Here is a 21,927-nt window from a genome sequence, read left to right on the forward strand (position 1 = left end):
ACTTTACTGACTTTTCTCAAAACTTTTATGATCTATTATAGATTATATTATGATCTATTTCTTTTTAGAAATAGGTTATTATGATCTATTTCTTTTTAGAAATAGGTCATTATGATCTATTTCTTTTTAGAAATAGGTCATTATGATCTATTTCTTTTTAGAAAATCTGAAATCCTGGGTGGAAAAAAATACTCAGAGACTCCCCCCCCCAGCAGAATTCACTTAAGTTCTGTTCGAAAAAAGTTCCTAATGTTATGTTCCCGGGTCACCCTGACCCGGACCGAAAACTCTTCATTTGCAGTGCTTATGTTTGGTCTTTTTGAAAGCTTTTTTCACCTGGAAACATGTTTGAACATTTCTGCACACAATGGAATGAAAATTGAACTGAAAAAATTAATCCTTATTGGTTTATTTTGCACATAAATGTGCCTCCCCCCCGTTTTTGTGAAAGTTTTTTCAATTTATGGATAGTTTTGCTTGCAAAATCCATTCTATTTTACTAAAGTTGGTGTGGGATTGGTAGCTTGAACATTTCTGCACACAATGATATGAAAATTGAACTGAGAAAATTAATCCTTATTGGTTTATTTTGCTCATAAATGGGCCCCCATGCTTATACTCAAATAGGCTTATACTCGAGTAGGCTTATACTCGAGTATAAAATGATATGGTCTTATATTCAAAAATAAACCAATAAGAATCATTTTTTTTCAGTTCATTTCTATTTTTCTTATGTTTAGGATTGTTCAATTTAGTATATCAAAACTTTTGAGTTTATTGATAATTTTGCCTGCAAAATGCATTCTATTTTACTATTCTATTTTGGTGTGGGATTGGTAGCTTGAACCTTTCTGAACATAATGATATGAAAATTAAACTGAAAAAATGATCCTTATTGGTTTATTTTGCTCATAAATGGGCCCCCATGCTTATACTCAAATAGGCTTATACTCGAGTAGGCTTATACTCGAGTATAAAACAATAAACCAATAAGAGTCATTTTTTTCAGTTCATTTATATTTTTCTTATGTTCAGGATTGTTCAATTTAGTATATCAAACCTTTTGGGGGAAAATTCCTTAGGGATTTGTAGCCTTAAAAAATATAAATTGACACGAAATTCAAAAAGGATGGGGGGAGGGGCTTTTTGATCAAAATAAAAATATAAGTCTCAATTTTTCCAGTTCAATTTTCATATCATTATGTTCATAAATGTTCAAACTAGTTTTCCAGTTGAAAAAGTTTTCAAAAAGATTAAATTCAAGTACCTAAAAAAAATATTTTTGGTCCTGTCATATACGAACAGAAACAGATTTGAAGTTATGATTTTTTTTGGCCCAGAAAACAATTAGCCACCACCCCAAAAATATTTTTTGATGACCAGCATTGTTAAATTGAGTAAATGAATGCCTAAGATTTTAAAGAATATTTCGGATTTGGAGCATAAAAAAATAAAAAGTGAAAATGATTGCAAGCAGCCGAGGGGGGGGGAGGCCTTATTTCTGATGTTAAAAAACCAGTAAGAATCATTTTTTTCAGTTCCTTTATATTTTTTTTATATTCAGAAATGTTCAAGCTACCAATCCCACACCAACTCCAGTAAAATAGAATGGATTTTGCAAGCAAAACTATCCATAAATTGAAAAAAAATCACAAAAACGGGGGGGGCGGCACATTTATGTGCAAAATAAACCAATAAGGATTAATTTTTTCATTTCAATTTTCATATCATTGTGTGCAGAAATGTTCAGACTACTTTCCAAGTGAAAAAAGTTTTCAAATTGACCAAACATAAGCACTTCAAATGAAGTGTTTTCGGTCCGGGTCGTATGTGACCCGAACATAACATTAGGAACTTTTTTTGCTCAGCAAAAACTAAGCCCCCCACCCCCCAAAAAAAATTCTCATAGAGAGAACCCCTGAAATGATGAAAAGTCATGAAATTTCAAGTTTCAGATATGCAGGGAAAATTTTTTACAGGGACTCAAACTTGGCTTCGGGTCACATACGACCCGAACAGAACAGCAGGGCTACAGACATATCTATTGTATATCTGAAAAGGTTTAGCCTGAAAACACAGAAGCCTGATGAAATGTAGATCAGTTAATACTAGAGATCATAGCTTCTACCAATGGTGCTGAAATTCCCAGGAAATCTTGGGGGAGAAAAAAAATCACTGGAGAAAGCAATGTCCTTAAAGCTGATTGTGCCCATTCATTAGAAGTAGTGGTGGCACCGTTACATCTACACAGCACCTCATTTTAGCCAACAAAGAATTTGTTGCCATCTGCAAACCTATTTAGAGGGCAAATATAATCCTAACCTTATTTACAATATATGATTCACTGTAAAGTAACCATCATTAGTCTTGTACTCTCCATGTATCAATATCCCAAACACCTACATTTGAGAATAGGCATTCTTGAAAATTACCAGAGATGCAGTTCAAATCACCTATTGAGAAGAGTAATATAATAACAGAGTTGGAGGGGACCTTGGAGGTCTTCTAATTCAACTTCCTAATTAAACAGGAAACCCTATAGCAGTGATATTGAACCTTTTTTCCTCGAGTGCCAAAATAGCGTGGGTGCACACTATCGCGCATGCATGAGTGCTCGTACCCATGATTCAATGCCTGGGGAGGGCGAAAACAGCTTTCTATGCCCCTGGAGCCCCTCTGGAGGCCAGAAATGGCCTGTTTCTCAACTTCTGGTGGGCCCAGTAGGCTCGTGTTTTTTCCCTTCCCAGGCTCCAAAGGTTTACCTGGAACTAGGGGAGGGTAAAAACTCCCTTCTCCACCCCTCATCCCCCGGAGGCTCTCTGGAAGTCAAAAATGTCCTCCCAGTGCCTCTGTGTAAGCCAAAAATCAGTTGGTCAGCACACACATGCAGGTTGAAGCTGAGTTAGGGCAATGGCTCACATGCCAGCAGATATGGCTCTGCGTGCCACCTGTGGCACCCGTGCCATAGGTTCGCCATTACTGCCCTATAGCATTTCAGACAAATGGCTGTCCAATCTCTTCTTAAAATCCACCTATGATGGAGCACCCATAACTTCTGGAGGCAAGTGGTTCCACTGGTTGCTATAAAGTGAATATAATTGTGAGAACCACAGATAAGTCCTTGTAAAGGAACTAATTGGTAGTTTTAGAGACCAAGCATAAAATATTTATTTGAATGTATAATTAGAACTTCGTAGCAATTTTTCATCTTCTCCATTCCAGACTAAAAAAGTAAATTAGTAGAGAGAACAAAACTGCCTTTACAATCTTTCAAGCATCATGAAAGAAATACCCAGAACATCTATTGAAATGATTAAAATAATAGCAATCATCACAATAACAATAATAGCCTGCTATATTTCTATTGCATTAAGTTAATTCCATATGGAAACAAGCTTGCCTATGTTTCTTTTTTTTCATGTTTTGTTTGTTTTATTTATATAACATCCAATTTCCATCAAACAGTGTGTGATCTGGGTAGTTATTTTTAAACAATCATAGTCCACATTTGTTGTAGTATTCATCACCATAATATTAATAATATAATATAATCTTATAATCTAATCATCTAATCTAATCTAATCTAATCTTATAATATAATATAATATAATATAATATAACATAATATAACAATAATACTTAACATCATCATTTTTAACAATTCTCTACATTAACATTTCCTCTTTTTATATCTCCTCCTTTCTAACTTCTGTTTCTATTGTCTAGCTTTTGATAGAATATATCGCATATCAAAAGATATTCTGTTTCTTCTTTATCCTTAATAGTGAGCATTACTCTATCCATTTCTGCGCATTCTAATATTTTCTTAATTGCATTCCCCTCAGAGGGAGTCTCATTATTTTTCCACTGCTGTGCAAATGCAATTCTAGTTGTGGTTAATATATGCTCGGCCAGATATATAGTCTTTTTATCATATTTTTCTGGTAGCATGCCCAACATGCTACCAAATATCTCTGGATTCAAGTCAGTATATTGCTTTGTCATTTTTTCTAACCATGTATATATGTATTTTCGTCAGTATTTTTTAGCTTTTGGGCATATGTCTACCACATATGGTAGTATAAGCTTGCCTACGTTTCATTAACCTGAACTTCATTTGTCAGATAGCTGAATGGTTATTCTCAGAGGCAAGATTTAAAAAAGAGAGAAAGCAGAAGTTCAGAACTGGATTAGTCAGTCCTACAATCAAAATACCAGACACAAAAGGAAGATTTGCCGATGCTAATTAGTGCTCTAGAGCAAGGTATCCTAAAAAGCATCTTTCTGGCACCTTAATCATTAATAGCTACAGTTCAGCAACTTCTTTGTCTGGGCACTCCGGTGGGCCGAGATCAAAGACTATGTTTCTGGTCTACTGGCAAGACACGCTGCGAGTATGCAATAGCAGTAAGAGGATAGGGTTGGGGAAACTCAGGTTTGGGAATGTTAGCTATGTAGGTTCATTACTCCAAGCTTAGTTTACTACAGAGCATTTTTGGGAGACTAAAACACTATTCTTGGCTTCATTCCCTCCTAATGCCTAATCTTCCGCCATTGACCCTGTTAGAGCTGATTTATGGTTGCACCATCCTAGACTCATATTTACTAGAACCATGATTATTATTTTTTATTTTTTATTAGACTTGTATGCCGCCCATCTCCGGGGACCCGGGGCGGCTCACAAAATACAATGCAAAAACAATACGTATACAAATCTAATAGTTAAAAACTATAAGCTAAAGTCCCATTAACTTAAAAAACAGTCAATTTACTCAATCACATCCACACATAACATTTAATGGTCAGAAAGGGGGGGGCATATACTAGTTGCCCCATGCCTGGCAACATAGATGGGTCTTAAAGCTCTTGCAAAAGGCGAGAAGGGTAGGGGCAGTACGAATCTCTGGAGGGAACTGATTCCAGAGGGCCTGGGCCGCCACAGAGAAGGGTCTTCCCCAGGACCCACCAGATGACATTGTCTGGTTGACGGGACCTGGAGAAGGCCAACTCTGTGGGACCTGATCGGCTGCTGGGATTTGTGCGGCAGAAGGTGGTCCCATAAGTAATCTGGTCTGATGCCATGTAGGGCTTTATAGGTCATAACCAATACTTTGAATTGTGTCCGGAAATCAATCGTCAACAAGTGCAGGTCACGGAGTGTTGGAGAAACATGGGTGTATCTGGAAAGACCCATTACTGCTCGCACAGCCGCATGATGGCGAACCTGTGGCACATGTGGCAAGCAAAGCCATATCTGAGGGCATGAAGAAACTATGTCAGCTCCAGCATGCATGTGCCCATTGGACAGTTGATTTTCGGCTTTCTGGAGGGCAGGAAGAATCTGTTTTTCACCCTCCCCAGGCTTCAGGAAAGCCTTTGGAACCTGTGGATGGTGAAAAACAGCCCAACAGGCCTACTGAAAGTCTGGAGGCTACAGTGAGGCCTGCGTGCATGCACGAAGGGCAGTGTGAGGGGTTGTACATGCATGAGGGGGGGGCATTGCATTATGGGTGTGGGCATGCACACATGTGAGATAGCACACACCCATGTCCTTTTGGCACTCAGGCCATCATGGTACTAGAATATCAGGTATTTCTTATTCTTGCTTACATACAGTGGTACGTCTACCTAAGAACGCCTCTACTTAAGAACTTTTCTAGATAAGAACCAGGTGTTCGGGATTTTTTTTGCTTCTTCTCAAGAACCATTTTCTACTTAAGAACCTGAGCCTGGAAAAATTTCCCAGGAAATTTGAGAGCGTCATGAAGGCCTGGTTACTTTCCTGCCAATCCCCCTGGGTTTCTCTCACTGGCACAGTGTATGGGAGGCAAACTCGCGCCAGGTTTATGGGAGGCACATGCTCCTCGTCACCATCTCAGAGTCCCTCTTTTTTTAAAAAAAGCTTTAAAATTTTCGATTGTTTTGATTCACCTCACTTCACCTTCTTCCTTCGGCAGCAACTCTCCTCTTCCTCCTTCTCCACCTTTTCCTCCTCCTCCTCCTCTCCCTCCTCCTCCTCTCCCTCCTCCTCCTCCTCTTCCTCCTCCTACCTAAATTCCGAGCTTTTATTTCTTTCCTAATGGGTTTGAATGTATTATTTGCTTTTACATTGATTCCTATGGGTAAAATTGCTTCTACTTCCAAAATTTTCAACTTAAGAACCTGGTCACAGAACGAATTAAGTTCTTAAGTAGAGGTACCACTGTACTTAGATTTCATTATATTATTTTAGTGTAGGAAAGAGAATGCAAAAGGCAAGTGGAATGTAAGGTTCAGAGATCTAATTATACTTGAGGCTTTTGTTAATTACCTAAGAGAATCCCAAGATTGCGATCTAATAATAGTTACCTGAGAACAAGATTGCAATAGTACTGTTTTAAGAGTAACGAAATCACAACTGAATCATCCTTATTAAACGCAATGGGATTTTCATGATGGGCTAAGCAGCATTAGTTCTCATTTCATATATTTTCATGAGAAAAGAAAATCCTGTCTCAGTTGCCTTTTGAAAGACACAAACTTATAATATAACACAGAGGGCAATTTAAAATCTGGAGAACAAGTAAAGGAAAGGAAACAAGTTCGATGCCAATCTATCTTAGAGAAACATCTCCATAACTCAAAGCCCCATGAGAAAAATATTTTAAAGAATATTTGCATAAAGAATAAAGGCTTGAATACTAACTTGTATTCAACAACAAATTTTCAATGAGGTAGTTCTTTGAATTTGAATATTCAAGGAATTCTTTAAAATCTCAGATGTTCCCTTTCTCCTGCTCTTCTATTTAGTAGCGGAAAGAAATGCCTATGGTGTCTTTTGACCATAACTTGCAAAAAAGTTACAGGAAGATTGATGGATAAAATATAAGGGTTTAAAAGATTATCTCAGGGACCGCCTTCTGCTGCACGAATCCCAGCGACCAGTTAGGTCCCACAGAGTGGGCCTTCTCTGGCTCCCGTCAACTAAACAATGTCGTTTGGCGGGACCCAGGGGAAGAGCCTTCTCTGTGGCGGCCCCGGCCCTTTGGAACCAACTCCCTCCAGAGATTAGAATTGCCCCCACCCTCCTCGCCTTTCGTAAACTTCTTAAAACTCACCTCTGCCGTCAGGCATGGGGGAACTGAGATATTCTTTCCCCCTAGGCCTTTACAAGTTACGCATGGTATGTCTGCATGTATGTTTGGTTTTTATAATAAGGGTTTTTTTAAGTTATTTTAGTATTGGATTGGATTGTTACATGCTGTTTTTATCATTGTTGTTAGCCGCCCCGAGTCTACGGAGAGGGACGGCATACAAATCCAATAGATAGATAGATAGATAGATAGATAGATAGATAGATAGATAGATAGATAGATAGATAGACAGACAGACAGACAGACAGACAGACAGACAGACAGACAGACAAATAAATAAATAATTTTTTTTTAAATGATCCCATTCCTACCCTTATAGTTTTCCCTGGTTTCAAAACAGTCCCCAAACACTATTTGGGAATTAATTAGGGAGCTTTTTTTGAATTTTGGAAGTTATGAGTAAAGATAAGAAAGCAATGTCTTCAAGGGATTCATTTCTATGATTAAGCATCCCAAAAAGGGGAACAAAATCAATTTCCAAACCAACGAGTTCTTTGCGTTTGGAGACATGGGATGTGTGGGTAAGAGGTGAGAATTTTGAATAAACCTAAACCATTACAATTAATGAGATGCTAGAAGGGGATTGTTTGCAGCCCATGGACCACAAATTGACTCCAACCCTACTATTTTCCCTATGTTGTGCACATGTACAAATAGGCAAAAAGAGCCTGGAGTTCTTACCACTGATTGCGTTCCTCGTGTGGATGATGTAGTAACTGGAGTAATAGTAATGGTGCTGGTCACTTTGCTTGCTCCAGTTCTTGAGGATACATTATTCCTGGGGGACCGAAGGACGGTCCCTGTCAAATCCTCCTTTTCTGCCATTACATTCATAGGCCTGACAGTAATTACAGGGCTCATCCCTTCTTGAACAGTGCTGGGGGAGCGTTTAAACTGAGTCCCTAAGTGGATGTGAATTTTATTGTCCTCCGTTGTTATAATGCTTGCATTCGGATTGTACTGTCGGACTGGAGTTGGGACAATTTGTTTCTCTGGTGTCACTCTAAACACAGCTCTCCCCATGGTCATGTCCTGTGACTCAGGAGATACAGTAATTTCCGTGGGTGCTGCAGAGGTAGATAAGGTCATGATCTGAATGGGGGACATGGCCCTTTCCATGAACGGAGACATCTCACTCTCGACAGATTTCTCTCTGGAGAAAGTGGTTAGAGTCACTGGTGACATTGCTCTCTCTGGACCCATCTCACTGTCTCCACTTTTCCCTTTCTGGGGCATGACATTAGGAGAAGGGATTATGGTGATCCTTGGTTTCTGATTTCCGAGGGTCGGAATAACAGTGGTACTTGAGAAGAAATCTTCGGCTGTTGGGCTCGTGATTTCCAAAGTGGCTGTACTGTTTTCATGATCTGGGGTCACCCGGATATGAAGAGGCTGTCCTTGTTTTGGAGAAAGAACTACTTCCCCAGGACGTTCGGGGCTGGTTTGAATCCTGGCTCCTTTGGTTTGAGCTGGCTGGAAACCGTTGTCTCTTTTTTTCATCCAAGGGATCCAAGATTTTCTCATGGTAAGCTCACTGGCAGCCGGGGGATACCTGTTAAGAACAGAGGACCTGTCAGTGGGCTTCTTGAGCCCAACCTGCCGAAGGTTGCTCATGATGTGGTTCTCCTCCTGAAAGGATTTCCTAATGAAAACAGCAGGTGTTTCCTCTTCCGCCATTTCACCATTCATCATATCGGTTTGTACCCCGGTAGACGTCACAGGTATGTCGACCATCCTTCTGCCATTCGTGCTGGGCCTCAGGACGCGGCTGTAGCGTTTGGACAGCTCAAGCTCTTTCGTCAAATTCAGCACCTCCTGTCCCATGGCTTGGTTTTTCCTTTCTTCTTCCAGGAACCTTTGCTGGAGAACGGAATAATCTACTTGGAGCTGGGAAAGCTGGTCCTCTTTGTTCATCAGCTCATGGATTTTTTCTTTCAGAGCCAGGACTTCTGCCGTCAAGTCCCTGCATTTAGTTTCTTCCACCCGAAACCTTTGCCTCAACTCAGCCTCTTGACTCACTGCCTCCCCCTTCTCTATTGCTTTATTTTTAGCAATCTGGAGCTTCATTTCTTCCAGCTGTTGAGAAAGAAGATTAGCTTTGTCTTGCTCGGTCCTGAATTTTTGCTCCAACTGATCATATTCGTCCTCGGTTTTCATCAGATCTCCCTCAACCACTTCTAACTGCTTGAGACGATTTTTGAGCTTTTCTATTTCAACGGTTAGTTCTTTGATCTTGTTATCTTCCTGCCCAGAAAGCCCTGGTCCTTTTCTAACTCGGCCTCTGGCAATTTCTCTTTCAACCTCCTCTATACCATCCATTCTTTTCTTTAATACATCCACCGTACAGCTCAGCTGCAGCGATTTCCCTTCTTCGTTTTTTAACTTGTTAATTAACTCCTCCTTTTCCTTAGTCAGACTGGAGACTTCTTCTTCCATTTCAGATTTCAGCTTCAAAAATTTCTTACTCTCCTCAATTAGCTTTTCCGTCACTTCCATCACTTTGCTTTGCTCCACCTTAAAGTTCCTATTCACGCTTTCCATTTTCCTCTCTTCCTGCTTTATTTTATCCGCCATGTTTTTCCTTTCGTCCACCAGCATGACGGTAAAAGACTTCAGCTTCGTCAAATCATCTTTCAGGATCATTTCTGCCTTTTCCAGTTTGGTTTCTGAAGACTCTAGGTCTTTCACCCGAATCTTCACAACTTCCAACTCGTTGAATAGATCTTTAGTTAAATTCTTTTCCTTCTCCAGGTTCAAACGCAACTGGGTGCAGTCCGATCTGCTTCTGCCAAAAGCTTCTTCCAGCTTCTCGAGATCCGACATCCTCTTCTGCAGTTTCTCGACTTCAAGCCTCAGCTCCTTACTCTGGTGTTCCTCCTCTTGCAATTTCTTTTTCAACTCTTTGCACTGAGATTCTGTCTTGGTGATCTCCTCGTCTTTGCCTTCCATTTCCAGCACCCGCTTGCGGAGGTTTTCCACCTCAGCCATTAAGCTGGAATTCCCACATTCCCCTTTGGCTATTTTGTCTCTCAACTCCTGAAGTTCCTCTTCAGTCTTTTGAAGGCCCCTGTTGGTTTCTTCGAGTTCCTCAATTTTGTTGCTTAAGCCCACAAGCTTAAGCCTGAGCTGCTTATTGTGTGACTCTTGATTGGCAAATTTCGCAGTCATCTCCTCATGCTCTTGAGAATAGGACGCTGTCTTGTACTCAAGTTCAGCTTCCAGCTTTATTACTTTTTGCCCATCTTCTTTTGCGTTGGAATTTAAGACCTTAAATTTGTCTTCTTCTTCTCTCAATTTCTGGGTGAGATTTTGTATTTTCTGGGTTTGCTGATCCAATTGTTCAATGTGCAGCTGCCGTTCGTCCACCAGCATAAGTGCAAATGACTTGAGTTTAACAAGTTCTTCTCTTAGCTTATTGAGCCGCTTGCTATGTTCTTTGTCCTTGCGAGCTTGGTAGTTTTTTTCCTGTTCAAGCAGCTTCTTCAATCTGAGTGAAGAGATAGAGAAAGAATACATTAAATGTTGTAAAGCCTTTAAAAAAAACACCAACGTATTTTGACTCCCTTACAAACTATTTAAACCACAAACTAACCCGTAGAATGTTTGCTGGTTTTAGCTTAGAATAAAATGAGAATCCAGCCAGAGCTGGGTTCCTCCCGGTTCAGACTGGTTGTATAGAATCGGAAGTAAGTTGGCAGCCTGGGTCACTGGAACTAGCAGTGACCCAGGCCTGCCACGCCCCCAAACTGGTTCTTTCGGCAGCGCCATAGGCATCACCATTTTGTTTTTAGCTTCTGTGCGTGCACCCCTGTAGTGCGTCACTGAGCAAACCCGACAGCGAGAAAATCCAGAACCTACCCCTGAATCCAGCCATTGTGGCTGCTTATCTAGAGCAGTGTTTCCCAACCTTGACAACTTGAAGATATTTGGACTTCAACTCCCAGAATTCCCCAGCCAGCATTCTCTAGCTAGGGAATTCTGGGAGTTGAAGTCCAAATATCTTCAAGCTGCCAAGGTTGGGAAAACTGATCTAGAGTTTATACTTAGCATGCTATATGAAGCCAATCAATTCTGCAGTGGCCTATCTCAAACCCTGCCTATTTGCAAAGGTTTTCAATTCAAGTCAATTCAATTTATTAGACTTGTATGCCACCCCTCTCCGAGGACCCGGAGCGGCTCACAACATGCAATACAAACAATATGTATACAAATCTAATAGTTAAAAACAGTCAACTAAAATCCCATTATATAAAAAAACAGCCAGTCTACTCAATCACACCCATACATAACATTTGACTGTCAGAGAAGAAGGGGGCATGATCTGGCCTGGCGACATAGATGGGTCTTAAGTGTTTTGCAGAAGACAAGTAAGGATTCAGTTACTGAGGGTCCTAGAAGCAACAGAATTTCTGAACCCCTTTTCTGGATTCAAGCCTAGGCATGGAACAGCAATGGCCTACGTTGCTCTACTGGAAAACCCTTCTTGGGACCTCAAGGGAAGGGATGTGTTCCCCCTGGTTCTATCAGACTCTTAGCAGGATTCCCTACCATTGACTATAGTAGCTATCCCAACTCTTTTCAGTTCAAGCATTATATGAAAATAATTTAAGAAATACTATTTTCATTAAGGGTACTGTGAAAAATTGGAAGATTTGCAAGAAATGCCATTTGCCTGAAAGGAACAACTGATGGGACCACAAAATAGATAAAACAATAGTAAACAGAGAAGCCAAAGTGTTTGGGAATTTTTGAATTCAAAGACAAAACACCTGCCATGTGTTAAGGAGTTTGTAGAGCGACCCCTGAGTTGTCAAGGAAGTACATGCCCAAAGGAAATGTGAAATTCCAGCAGATATCCAGAGATATGAGTAATGATTCAATCATATAAACCAGATACCTCAACGTATATAAAATAGTATTTACTTTAGAAATAGCACAGTCAAGTTAAACAGTTAATATCTCTCAATACAATAATAATATTAGAAGCCTTACTTTGTCTTACATATCAGACATACATTACAGCTTACAAATACATCAAACTATCATCAAATACACAGATCTTACTACATCAGTCACCATGAAAGCAGCAAAATGAGCAGAGAGTGAGAATTTGCAACACTATCTCAATACAAACATTCATTGTTTGTTTATTATTATTATTATTATTTTATTATTTATTAGATTTGTATGTCGCCCCTCTCCGTAGACTCGGGGCAGCTCACAGCTTGTTTATATATTGCAAAATATATAACAGCCAGACTTAAGAATTGTTGATAAAACAAAATCTGGATAGTGGATGTTGCAGTATCCGGAGATAGTGGAATAGAAGAGAAAGAGATGGAGAAAAATCACAAAATACAAAGGCCTGCAAATAGAAATAGAATAACTGCGGTAAAAGAAAGCAAAATACCAACAATGATAGGCACTTTGGATACAATCTCAAAACATCTGGAGCACCACTTCAACACCGTCAGCATTGACAAAATCACCATTAATCTATTGCAAAAGGCAGCTTTATTTGAAACAGCTTACATGGGACAACACCTTTAATACCATCCAACAACATCTGGTTATCTCAGGCTCTTGGACAAACTCAGTAGGGGAACCAAAATGCCAAATCCAGATTTAACATCTGGCTGGCAGAGCATCCAACCACAACACTAAACAGCAACAACAAGGAATAGTCTCCTCAATCCTCAGGGTTGATATTGACCACTTGGGGGGAACCTTGGATCGTGGTATCCTGAACCTCTGCTAGGATTGGGTTCATAAGGCACTGTTTTGCAGTAGTTCCAGTTGTTCCAATGTGGGCAGTTCCAATCAGTGCACAATGGAGAGGAACTGCTGTAAATTCCCAAAGGCTCAGTCTTCTTCCTTCATGTTCTGAAATATTTAGACGCAACACTGCGGGAGGTCATGTTTTGTCTTAGGATGAGGTAACCATTCTGCTAATGATTCTCAGAATTGTTCCTCATGACTGCATGAATGTGCATTCTTCCAATCCGTAAGTCATCAGAAAAATATCTTGGCATATAATTTTTCAGATATAAGCTCCTGGCTGTCCCTCATGTATAGCTTATTAGCTGGAGGTTTTTGGGAGAGAGGTTTATCAATCTTTTAGATAACTGCAGATGGGTTGACTATTCTTAGAATTTGGGCTAGAAGGTTAAAAATAGTAGAAGCCTTGTCACTTTTCCCATCATTCCTTATCAATATCAGTTCCCCAATATCCCTAATCAATAAGTGATCCAAGGAACGCAATGCCAGGAATGTGGGGTCCCAGTTTGGAATGCTCAGAGATAGACCAACAGTGACATCAGATTAGGCAAAATGGCACTATCGACCTTCCTCCCAAACTAATACTACAGTGCAAAGCATGGCCACAAAAAACCTTTTTTGGTAAAAGCAGTAGAATAAGCTGATATACATATTTGGAACAGAACCAGAATTTTTTTTTTTCTATGTTGAAAGAAACCACTCACCTACCCATCCATGAGCTGTTGGTGCAGTGGTTAAAATGTGGTATTGCAGGCAAACTCTGCCCACAGCCTAGAGTTCGGTCCCAATGGGCTCAACATTGACTCAGCCTTCCATCCTTCCAAGGTTACTAAACTGAGGACACAGATTGTTGGTGGCAATATGTTGACATTACAAATTGTCCAGAAAGTGCCCTAAAGCACTAAGGAGCTGTATTAAAAAAATCTAAGTACCATTGCTATTGCTACTATCCATCCCATCCATTCATAAATATATATAAGAGACCTAACAGGTTTTTTTTAAAAAAGCAAGAGAATAAAATAGAATTATTTATTGGCCAAGTATGATTGGATACACAAGGAATTTGTCTTTGGTGCATGCTATATATTTTGGTAAGTAGTTGAAAGCCAATAAAAGAAAGAAAGAAAGAAAGAAAGAAAGAAAGAAAGAAAGAAAGAAAGAAAGAAAGAAAGAAAGAAAGATGGAACAGAAGATTGAACTGGGAAACTCGGGTGATGATAGCCAACAAGCATGAGATAAAAATGAAACAATAGAAAAACAAGGTGCAGATGAAGAAGAACCAATAAACTCTCAAGATTTATAGCAACATCCAAAAAGAGCTTGAATGTATTGTTCGGAAATACAGCTTGTGAAACTTCAACAATTTGTTTATAACTTGCCTTTATATTTTTTTAATAAACAACTCAAGGTGGCAAATATATTTAATACTCCTTCCTCCTATTTTCCCCCACAACAACCACCCTGTAAGGTGAACTGAGCTGAGGGAGAGTGACTGATCCAAAGTCACTCAGCTGGCTTTCATGGCTAAGGTGGAACAAGAACTGGCTCAATGTGGAATGTTCAAACTGAATTCGAATGTAGAATTTTGATTGAAGAACACAATCAAGAAGATAGGCAAGTGGCTGTCCAGTCTCTTAAACGTGATGGAGAACTCACAACTTCTGCTTTGGTTCTAGAAAAGGCTCCCTGGAAGCTTTTAAGAGGAGAGCTGATTTTGGGGCCTTCTGGGCCCACCGGAGGTTGGGAAACAGATGGTTTCCAGCTTCTGGGGGGTGGGCATTTTTTGCTCTCTCCAGGCTTCAGAGCCTTTCTAGGAGCCTGGGGAGGACAAAAATGGCCTTTCCCATGCTTCTAGAAGCAGGTTGGACTGGAAGTCCCAGTTTTTTTGCTCTTCCCAGGCTTCAGAGCCTTTCTAGGAGCCTGGGGAGGACAAAAATGGCCTTCCCCACCCTCCCAGAGGCCCTTCAGAGCCCAGAAATGTCCCGTTTCCCAACTTGAAACAGGCCATTTTCTGCCTCAGGAGGGCCTCTGGATAGGGCTGGGGAAGGCCTGAAGAGAGCGAAAAACAGGCGTGCCATTGCATGCCCTTAGTGACGTGTGTGTGTGTGTGTGTCATGTGCGTATGTGGGGGGGGGGCACAGAATTATGGTCATGGGCACACACACTTCCTTTTTGGTACATAAACCAAAAAAGGTTTGCCATCACTGGTATAGGGTATATAGGAGGTTTGACTAAAAGACCTCCAAAGACCCTTCCAATTCTATTATTGGGTGAAACGCTTGCTTAACACAGAGTTGTAAGCCCGAACCAAATCAAAATACCGTATTTCTTTTAAAAGACAGAATACTACATAGCATATTGTTAATTTTGGCTCCTCTGAGTGACTTACGATGAAATCTTGTCCTTAAAATTGTTGCTCAGTATAAATCATTGTATGCCTCAGTGGTTGCTGAGGAACAGCAACAGAAAAAGACAATTGCCTTCATGTCCTGGTGTGAACTGCTTAGAAGTATGGCATCAGCTCCTAAAAGATACTGGATGACACTAATCTTTCGTGTGAACTTCATCCATTGTTTTCTCATCTACTTCCCTCAGCCTTTCAAGGACAGTTGTTTTTCCCCTAATCCATCATCCACATGCCCGAAGCATGAGTGTTTCTGTTTGAAGGGTGTGGTTATTTATATGGTCCAGGACTAACTGGTTCGTCTTGCAGTTCCTGGCAACCTCGGCAGCTGTTTGCACCTCCCTAATTCAAAGGCATCGCTCTCTTTTTTTCTCCCTCTCATTTCTTTTCAGGACTTTCACAATTATACATTACCTTGCATGTGGAGAAGCAAAATTTTGCTGGAATGCGCATGCACGCGCGCCAGAGATTTAAAGCTGCACATGCAGCTCCAGTTTTACTACCAGTGCGGCGTCCTCATCCGTACCGGTAGGAACTGGCTACTGCATCACATCCCCCTAACCTTCTGTTCCCTGGAACAAACATTTATTCATTTATTTATTAGACTTCTGTGCTGCCCTTCTTGAAATGACTTGGGGTGGCGTACAACATAATAAATACAAACAATATGTATGTGTAGAAATCTAATTAATTTAAAAGAAATATACAAAATTAGCAAAATTCTAAAAAAAACCCATCCACAGTCATCCACATTCATCCAGTTCAATCATTGCACAACATCGGCCAGAGACAATCTCGTTGCTCACAGTCTCCATGCCCACCGGCAGAGAGAGGTAGGTCTTCAGAGCTTTACGAAAGACCAGGAGGGAGGGGGTGGTACGCATTTCCGGAGGGGCCGGGGCCTCCACAGAAAAGGCTCTTCCCATAGCCCCTTCCCCAATGCCACATGACGAATCTACGGAGAGGGGCGGCATACAAATCAGATAGATAGATAGATAGATAGATAGATAGATAGATAGATAGATAGATAGATAGATAGATAGATAGATAGATAGATAGATAGATAGATAGATAAATCTGACTCTGTGGGACCTAACCGGCCACTGGGATGCATGAGGCAGAAGACAGTCCCATAGGTAATCTGGTCCTAAACCATGTAGGGCTTTGTATGTCATAACCAGCACTTTGAATTGTGCCCAGAGACCAATTGACAACCAATGCAGCTCATGGAGTGATATTGAAATGTAGACAGATCTTGGGAGCCCCACAATAGCTCGCTGCATTTTGCACAATTTGCAGTCTCTGAACACTCAACATGCTGCTGGGAAAAGGGTTTGTTAGCACTTTTATTTAAATCAGTGTTCAAGTTGCATACGACCATTCTTTCTCAAGATTACTTAAAGATGATGAAAGGAATAAAACTCATCTGAATTCAGCATCTGAAAACATATTGGAACATAAGAACATGAGCAGCACCTGGCGGGTTTGGACCCCAGACCCAGTTAGTTTCATACTTCTCACAATGGTAGTCTTAATTCTAATCTTCCTAGCACAAGGCATATCTACTAATCTCGAAGTCTCCCAGTCTCCTAGCAGATGGCCTTCAGAGGCAGTCACACTGATGGGATCACAGAGCAAAAAAGGAAGCCAGACTTATCGTAGCAGGAAAATTGGGCTCACTCAGGGTTTTTTACCAATATTCACTGATTACTTAATACTATAATTGCACAATTAGTTCAGCTTGCTCAGAAGACAAACTAAGAATGTTTTGAATTTACTACCTGAAAAGTAAGACATTAATTCAAAATTTTGGAATGTGTAGAGACAGAGACAGATTTCCAACAGAGAAAAGAGAAAGGAGCAACATTAAAATTCTTTCTCTGAGAGACAAGGAAAGTGTCCAGGAGTCAAGGCAATAAGGAAATGTTTGCAAAATCTATTCTACCTTCAAGGGCCATTAATGAGCAGTTTGCACAATGTTCTGACATAGTTTTGCAAGGCAGAAATATAAAGACTTTTCTGCAACTTTTAGAGGCATTTTGAAATACAAAATTGCAGAAAACAGAAACTCTGTTATCAGTAAAGAATCAGGCCATATTTATTTCATGGATTTTTTTTTTACATTTCAGTATGGAATGTTCATAGATTTGGAAGCTGACATCCAATTCAGCATTTCTTTAATTACCTTGACCCTCTCAAATCAAGCATTTATTTATTTGTTTGTTTATTTGTTTGTTTGTTTATTTGATTTGTATGCTGCCCCTCTCCATAGACTCAGGACGGCTAACAACAATAATAAAAACAGCATATAACAAATCTAATATTTAAAATAACTAAAAAAAACCTTATTAAAACCCAAACATTTTAGTGTTTAAAAAGAAGAAAGCTTTAAGCCAGAAATCTGAGCACAACCCTAAAGTATGACATTCGTTTTAGTGTTTAAATAATTATACTTGTGGGACAGAACTGATTATCAGAGTTATAAATCTTCTGAATAAATTAAGTGCCATCAGCAGGTATCTGAGTGTTAAAGTTAGAACATTAAAGTTTCAATCAAGGTCCCCAGCTTGAGCGAACTTTACTCCTGTTTAGAGTAGCAATTATTTCCTGATCAAGCTATTCCAAAATTGCAGTTTACACAACATTCTTTTTTTCTATAAACCTTTTTAAACATTTCACAAAGAAACAAGATGTTTAATTAATTAGTTGGAGTGAGGTGAAAAAAGATGGAAAAAGCAGTGAGAAAAACTGTCCATTGTTCTGGGTTAAACTGTTTGGTTCTTGGTGCTCAGAAAGCATCACCAGCACAACACAATAAAAAATATATACATTTTTTTAGAGTGACTTTAAGTACACATAGATTCATCTTCCTTCATTAGGTACAAGTCAGTATACATGGATGGGTAGGAGTTTTCCTTGGTTATTTGTCCTTAAAGAGATTCAGACCTTTTGAGCTTCAGCAAAATTATTATAACCTTCCATGAGCCTTTAAGTAATTTATTTATTTATTATATTTATATGCCACTCATTCCAAAACGGACTCAGAGTGGCCCCAAATCTCTCTGATCAGAAGGAATAATGTCTGTGTGTAAAATAAAACAGGTATGTTAATACTCTTTCAGGCTAGGGGAATTAAGGGAAGTAGTAACTCAGAGTATTATGAGATCTGAAATAATTGGTATGATTGGATTGATAACAAAGATAAAGACAGGGATAAAATGTGAAAGGATGTATTAAAAGGAATATATAAACATGTAATGTAATATATGTATCTATAGAGGGGTGATATGAGAAATGTAACAAACGTAAGAAATCAGGCTCAGATCTGTATTAAACTATAGAAATGTTTTTTTAAAACTTGGAAAAATTAATAAACATTATTTACCAAAAAAACCACATGTATGTTAATACTCTTCTAGGCTAATGGAATTGGAAGCATTTAAAGTGTTGTTGAAGAACTAGTCTAGTTACTCAAAAATATTCCTTGTAAGATAGCAAAGTAGTTCTTCTGACTTCCTCGGAGGCATCCATCAGTTAAGATCTTCAAAACAGAAAACGCTTAGGGAAGCCCGAGCTATTTCAACTTTTCAGTTTGCATGACAAGAATTGATCAGTGCGGACAGGGTTTGGGGCAAAACGCTCGAGAACCAAAGAAAAACTTTTCCCCAGTAGTCACCAAAAAGCCTTCATTCTCAATTCACTTTTGATTTTTGAAATCAAAACCTCCCAGAGATGACTCTGTAAGATCTCTTCCTGATCTTTGCCCGGGGTTCAGCAGAAGAGAAAAGACTTGAGGTTTTTCCAGAGCTGAGGAAGCTTCTTGGGTAAGGAGCGAAACGTCTTCATAGCAAAAACAGAAAAAGTCCAGTTGCCTCTTTGGGGGAAAAGAAAAACATCTTTGGGGCTTGAGGTTTTAAAAAACTGTGGCCCTCCTCTTTAAGCTGTGCACAATCCTCTTTAACAAGCATCTCTTCCTCCTACCGCAAAATGTGAAGGCTTCCAGCTGATTCTCTCTCCCTACCAAGCATTCTCATTCACACACATGCCTGCACAAAAAAAGCCCCCAAGGTTCACCGGCAGGGAGCAACGTGAAAGGAAAAAACGAGCACGCAACCCAACCCCAACACGGTGCAGCTTCCTTACCTTTTTTTTTTTTTTTTGGTTAGTCTGAGCGGCCCTTTCTATTCGCCTTCCCTCGCAAAGAGTCAGGCTGGTGCCCAGGCCCTGCTCTCCAGGGAATTAGCCATCACATTCCAGTCATGTCATCGGAACAATGAAAGGTGGATGTTGTGCAAAAACAGCCTGGGACCACTTACTGGTGATGTCATCCCTCCCTTGTACAGCTCATTATTGTGCAGATTTAACTTTGGGCAGAGAGGGGGGGGTGGAGCCTCTCTACTTTGGGAAGCAAGGGAGAATGTTGGCTAGAGAAAAGTTTAACCAAAGAGGGGGGGGGGGGGGAGAGACAAGAACCAGAGAGAAGTGTATTTCTCCTGCTCCTTTCCTTCCAAACTCATTGAATTCCAGCCAGTTCCACTTAGCATACAGCTTAAGCAGCATTGGGCTCCCCTTTCGAATCAACATAAGAAAGTGGAATCACAGGGGGAAATAAATCATTATCAGTCTAAGAGCAGCACAAGGTGGAATGGAATTTGAATAATTACACTTATGGGGGGACGACCCTTATTTATAACAGGTAGTGCTTTTCTTCAAAAAAAGCTATGATGACAACTATGCATTAATGATCCATGGTTTAAGAATAAAATCAGATTACAATTCAGGGATAAAAGTAGGCTTCATTCCTTTTTTTTGGCATTTGATAAATAGAAATAGAAAAACAAATCTAGCCAATCAGCTTCTTTGGGATAGGAGAGCGGTTATTTGGTTTTCCTAATATTTATTATAACTGTAGCAAGAGCAATCGCATTTAGATTTATATAGATATACTGTATATCACCAGCCGCCCTGAGTTGCTTTGAGAAGGGTGGCATAGAAGTCTAATAAATAAATAAATAAATAGATAGATAGATAGATAGATAGATAGATGATAGATAGATAGATAGATAGATAGATGATAGATAGATAGATAGATGATAGATAGATGATAGATAGATAGATAGATAGATAGATAGATGATAGATAGATAGATAGATAGATAGATGATAGATAGATAGATAGATGATAGATAGATAGATAGATAGATAGATAGATAGATGATAGATGATAGATAGATAGATAGATAGATAAATAGATAGATAGATAGATAAATAGATAAATAGATAGATAGATAGATAGATAGATAGATAGATGATAGATAGATAGATAGATAGATAGATGATAGATAGATAGATAGATAGATGATAGATAGATAAATAGATAAATAGATAGATAGATAGATAGATAGATAGATAGATGATAGATAGATAGATAGATAGATAGATGATAGATAAATAGATAAATAGATAGATAGATAGATAGATAGATAGATAGATAGATAGATGATAGATAGATAGATAGATAGATGATAGATAGATAGATAGATAGATGATAGATAGATAGATAGATAGATAGATAGATAGATGATAGATAGATAGATAGATAGATGATAGATAGATAGATAGATAGATAGATGATAGATAGATAGATAGATAGATAGATAGATAGATGATAGATAGATAGATAGATAGATAGATAGATAGATAGATAGATAGATGATAGATAGATAGATAGATAGATAGATAAATAGATAGATAGATAAATAGATAAATAGATAGATAGATAGATAGATAGATAGATAGATGATAGATAGATAGATAGATGATAGATAGATAGATAGATGATAGATAGATAGATAGATGATAGATAGATAGATAGATAGATGATAGATAGATAGATAGATAGATAGATAGATAGATAAATAGATAGATAGATAAATAGATAAATAGATAGATAGATAGATAGATAGATAGATAGATAGATAGATAGATGATAGATAGATAGATAGATAGATAGATAGATGATAGATAGATAGATAGATAGATAGATAGATAGATAGATAGATAGATAGATAGATAAATAGATAAATACCGCTTCATAGTGCTTTTACAGTTGTGAACATGGCAGCCTGGCCCATAGACTCTGTGATTTCCAATGTTATCTGCCATTGTGTTCTTTCTACAAGAAAAATAAGTGGGGAACCTGGCAAGAGGTTGGAAGTAACTCATGCTCCCACTACTTTTTTGCCTATAGCCTTAGTCATTCTGCTTATGTGTTTAGGGCAAGTAAATATTTATTTATTTATTTATTATTTATTTATTAGTCAGATTTGTATGCCGCCCCTCTCCGCAGACTCGGGGCGGCTCACAGCAACAGTAATACAATGTAAACAAATCTAATCTAATTTAAGCTAATTTAAAAAACCCCAGTTTAGAAACCAACCCTACATACTAGCATACCATACATAAATTTTATAAGCCTAGGGGGAGGAAAAATGTCAATTCCCCCATGCCTGACGACAGAGGTGGGTTTTAAGGAGCTTACGAAAGGCTAGGAGGGTGGGGGCAACTCTGATATCCGGGGGGAGTTGGTTCCAAAGGGTCGGGGCCGCCACAG

At 39.1% G+C, this 21,927-nt stretch overlaps 1 protein-coding gene across 8 annotated transcripts in view; it reads right to left on the reverse strand.

The window, feature by feature from the left end:
- FILIP1 (filamin A interacting protein 1) overlaps positions 1–21,927 on the reverse strand; it is a 114,161-nt gene that overhangs the window by 13,343 nt on the left and 78,891 nt on the right. For all 8 annotated transcript variants that reach the window (XM_070733077.1, XM_070733075.1, XM_070733074.1 and 5 more), the window contains one exon: positions 7,815–10,620. In XM_070733077.1, the coding sequence (XP_070589178.1) occupies positions 7,815–10,620 (2,806 nt within the window). The remainder of the gene's footprint in view (positions 1–7,814; positions 10,621–21,927) is intronic.

Source organism: Erythrolamprus reginae, chromosome 1, assembly GCF_031021105.1.
Source record: "Erythrolamprus reginae isolate rEryReg1 chromosome 1, rEryReg1.hap1, whole genome shotgun sequence".
Lineage (NCBI taxonomy): Eukaryota > Metazoa > Chordata > Lepidosauria > Squamata > Dipsadidae > Erythrolamprus > Erythrolamprus reginae.